General features: G+C 41.6%; 1 protein-coding gene across 1 annotated transcript in view; it reads right to left on the bottom strand.

The window, feature by feature from the left end:
• CYP20A1 (cytochrome P450 family 20 subfamily A member 1) overlaps positions 1-4,670 on the bottom strand; it is a 74,223-nt gene that overhangs the window by 40,217 nt on the left and 29,336 nt on the right. The window contains exon 6 of the mRNA XM_024738334.1: positions 920-998. Within this exon, the coding sequence (XP_024594102.1) occupies positions 920-998 (79 nt within the window). The remainder of the gene's footprint in view (positions 1-919; positions 999-4,670) is intronic.

Below are 4,670 nucleotides of genomic sequence, written 5' to 3'. Positions count from 1 at the left end.
TGGAGAGGGTGTGGAGAAAAGGGAACCCTCTTGCACTGTTGGTGGGAATGTAAATTGATACAGCCACTGTGGAGAACAGTATGGAGGTTCCTTAAAAAACTATAAATAGAACTACCATATGACCCAGCAATCCCACTCCTGGGCATATACCCTGAGAAAACCATAATTCATAAAGAGTCATGTACCACAATGTGCATTGCAGCTCTATTTACAATAGCCCGGAGATGGAAACAACCTAAGTGTCCATCATCGGATGAATGGATAAAGAAGATGTGGCACATATATACAATGGAATATTACCCAGGCATAAAAAGAAATGAAACCGAGTTATTTGTAGTGAGGTGGATGGAACTAGAGTCTGTCATACAGAGTGAAGTAAGTCAGAAAGAGAAAGACAAATACCGTATGCTAACACATATATATGGAATTTAAGAAAAAAAAATGTCATGAAGTACCCATGTGTAAGACAGGAATAAAGTCACAGACCTACTAGAGAATGGACTTGAGGGTATGGGGAGGGGGAAGGGTAAGCTGTGACAAAGCGAGAGAGAGGTATGGACATATATACACTATCAAACGTAAGGTAGATAGCTAGTGGGAAGCATCTGCATAGCACAGGGAGATCAGCTCGGTGCTTTGTGACCACCTGGAGGGGTGGGATAGCGAGGGTGGGAGGGAGGGAGACGCAAGAGGGAAGAATATGGAAACATACGTATATGTATAACTGATTCACTTTGTTATAAAGCAGAAACTAACACACCATTGGAAAGCAATTATACTCCAATAAAGATTAAAATAATAAATAAATAAAGGAAGAAAATATACATGACCTATAAGTTCATAAATCAGACATAGCCCTATTAAAATTAGGGCACATTTCCTTTAGTCCTTACTAAAAATTAATAGTGATAAAACTTACCATCTTCATATTGTTTTTTCCGAGTTGCACTTTTATCAAGTGATCCATCTAGAAAGCCTTTTCCAATCTCCGACCAAACCTGAAAATAGGAAAACATATCTATTACCTAATATGTAAATTTTCCAAATCATATCAAGCAATCTAAGCGAACAGTTGGAAAACCTTTCTCACTAACAGAACTGTTAATTAAACTCTCCTTTTCAAGTGGGCTGCATAATCATTTACTCCATAGTCTTTAAGGATAGGTCACAAATATATTTTAATAATTTCATTCAAAGTACTTCCAAACTAATTATAATTAGAAAGTCAAAAGTTCCCTTCCGGGCTTCCCTGGTGGCACAGTGGTTGAGAGTCCACCTGCCGATGCAGGGGACATGGGTTTGTGCCCCGGTCCAGGAAGATCCCACATGGCGCGGAGCGGCTGGGCCCGTGAGCCATGGCCACTGAGCCTGCGCGTCCGGAGCCTGTGCTCCGCAATGGGAGAGGCCACAACAATGAGAGGCCCGTGAATCGCAAAAAAAAAAAAAAAAAAAAAAAAAAATTCCCTTCCTGAATTTTAAAGAAGTATATGCACAGGGAGGAAAAGAACATTGCAGTAGAGTCAATTCTCAATGTTTTATTATAATGGTACCAGTGGATAAGTAAAATTCATCCGGAATTCCAAATTTTTACTTCACGTGCAATACTGATAATGCTTGGCTGAGATCCAGAAAAAGGTTAAAAATTAGTCTAAGGTTTAGAGAGGGTAAACAACAGAATAGGCTTCCAATTATTTCAAAATTGGATAATTAGCCCTTAAAAAATTGTTTACAATTCAAAAGTTGTGAAAGAACCTGGGAAAGGACAAAACACTTATTAATCAATGCTAAATATTTTTTAAATTATTAATAGAGTTAAGAGTCCTCAAGTCTTATCTTACAAAGATATGCCTTTCAGATTATTTAAATGTAAAAAATTAAACTATTAAAAGTAATGTAGGGCTTCCCTGGTAGCACAGTGGTTAAGAATCCGCCTGCCAATGCAGGTGACACGGAAGATCCCACATGCCACAGAGCAACTAGGCTCGTGTGCCACAACTACTGAGCCTGCGCTCTAAAGCCCATTAGCCACAACTACTGAAGCCCACGTGCCACAACTACTGAATCCTGCGCTCCTAGAGCCTGTGCTCCACAAGAGAAGCCACTGCAATGAGAAGCCTGCGCACCGCAACCAAGAGTAGCCCCCGCTCACCACAACTAGAGAAAGCCCGCGCACAGCAACAAAGACCCAATGCAACCATAAATAAATTAATAAATTAATAAATAAATAATGAATTAAAGTATAGAATCTTTATTTTAAAAAAAAGTACTGTAAAAATGTAGGAATACCCTTAAAGTGAGAAAGAAGTTCAGCTTTTTGCTGAACAGACAGAAATCAACAAGTCTTCTTGGATCTCTGAGACAGAGGAGGACCCAGGGCAAACTGAGGCCCCCAAGACTGGAGAGACAGGTGAAAACAGGGAGTCACACTTTACTGGAACAGACATACAAGTGGAAACTACCTCAGGAACCAGTGCTGGGGTAGGAAAACCTGAACTGTAATTGACAAATGGCTAGAGATTCAGTATGACAACTCTGACAGTTAAAAACTCCAGGGGACCCAGACACAGGGCCCCCCAAGTGAGATTTACCTCCAGGAGCTTGACCAGGTTCCCTCAGTAAATATAAGAGAAAAATCCCCTTAGGCTTCCAGCAGGGAGAATGAAAAAGGAACCCATTTAAAATAAGGCAGAGCACTCTGCTCTTCTTAACAAGGCCTGCCCTCAGAGGGAACTCATTAGCCAGAGTCTAACCTTCTGGGGTATTAACAGAGCTGGGAAAGGGATATTCAATCCCAGTCAAGTCTAGTCCTTCCCATGGGAGAAGGGAAGTACCGAACTCCCGCCTATTCTAGCCATCCTTTCCCACCTAAGAGGGGAGAAAAAAACTGAGAAACACTGGTGAAGTTCACAGTCCAAATGCATAGGCTCACTAAAAGACAGACCTAATCACAGGATTATGGAATGCTTCCCCTTTCTCCACACCTCACCACCACACTGCTAAAGGCCTATATACACTAGTTTCTTTTACACAGTACATCACGTCTGGCTATCAAGAAAAAGTTACGAGCCATACCAAAAGGCAAAAAACACAATTTGAAGAAACAAACCAAGCATCAGAATGGCAGGAATCTTGGAATTATCAGATCAGGAATTTAAAACAACTATGATTAATTGCTAAAGGCTCTAAAGGGTAATAGGCTAAGGGCTCTAAATGATCCTTAAGTAAAGGATAAAGTAGACAGCATGCAAGAACAGGTAGGCAAGGTAAGCAGAGAGATGAAAATCCTAAGAAAGAACAACAACAACAAAAAAAACCTAGAGATCAAAAACACTGTAACAGAAATGAAGAATGCCTTTAACAGGCTTATTACTGATAGTATACTGGTTTTGGCTTAGGAAAGAAGGTGTGATCTAGAGGATATATCCATGGAATCCTCAAACACAGTTTCTTACAAAACATAAAATACTCTTTCAATATGATCCAGCAATCATACTCCTTGGTATCTACCCAAAGAAGCTGGAAATTTATGTTGGTACAAAAACCTCCACAAGATATTTATGGCAGCTTTATTCATAATTGCCAAAACTTGTAAGCAACCAAGAGGCCCTTTAGTAGGTGAATGAATAAACTGTGGTACACACAATGGAATACTACCCAGCTAAAAGAACCATGAAAAGACATGGAGGGGGAATGCCCTGGTGGTCCAGTGCTTAAGAATCTGCCTTCCAATGCAAGGGACGTGGGTTCGATTCCTCATCGGGGAACTAAGTTCCCACATGCTGCAGGGCAACTAAGACCGCGTGCCCCAACTACTGAGCCCAGGTGCTCTAGAGCCCATGCACCGCAACTACTGAGCCCGCATACCACAACAAAGAACTCACGCTCCGCAACGAAAGATCCCACATGGCACAACGAAGATCCCACATGCCACAGCTATCCCACGTGGCACAACAAAGATCCCAGGTGCCACAGCTAAGACCCAGCACAGCCAAATAAATAAATAAATATTTTTTTTTTAAAAAAGAAAAGACATGGAGGAACCTTAAATATTAATACATATTGCTAAATGAAAGAAGCCAATCTAAGGGTATATACTGTATTATTCCAATGTCATACAATATTCTGGAAAAGGCAAAATTATGGATACAAGAAAAAGATCAGTGGTTGCTGAAACTGGGGGAGACGATATTATAATGATGGATATATGTCATTATACATTTGTCCAAAGCCACTGAATGTACGGCATCAAGTGTGAACCCTTACATAATCTATGGACTCTGGGTGATTATCATGTGTCCAATGTAGGTTCATCCTTGGCAAAAAATGCACCATTCTAGTGAATGATATTGATAATGGGGGAGACTATGCATGTGTGGAAACAGGGGGTATATGGGAAATGTCTGTACCATCCTCTCAATTTTACTGTAAACCTAAAACTGCTTAAAAAAGAAGTCTTTTTAGAAAAGCACTATAGGGGGGCTTCCCTGGTGGCGCAGCGGTTGAGAGTCCGCCTGCCGATGCACGAGACCGGGTTCGTGCCCCGGTCTCGGAAGATCCCACATGCCGCGGAGCGGCTGGGCCTGTGAGCCATGGCCGCTGAGCCTGCGCGTCTGGAGCCTGTGCTCCGCAGCAGGAGAGGCCACAACAGTGAGAGGCCCGCATACCAAAAA

The sequence above is a fragment of the Neophocaena asiaeorientalis genome, unplaced genomic scaffold (assembly GCF_003031525.2).
Source record: "Neophocaena asiaeorientalis asiaeorientalis breed wild unplaced genomic scaffold, Neophocaena_asiaeorientalis_V1.1 scaffold258, whole genome shotgun sequence".
NCBI lineage: Eukaryota > Metazoa > Chordata > Mammalia > Artiodactyla > Phocoenidae > Neophocaena > Neophocaena asiaeorientalis.
Note: the sequence above shows the minus strand (reverse complement) of the source record. Positions and strands in the feature narration are given on the sequence as shown.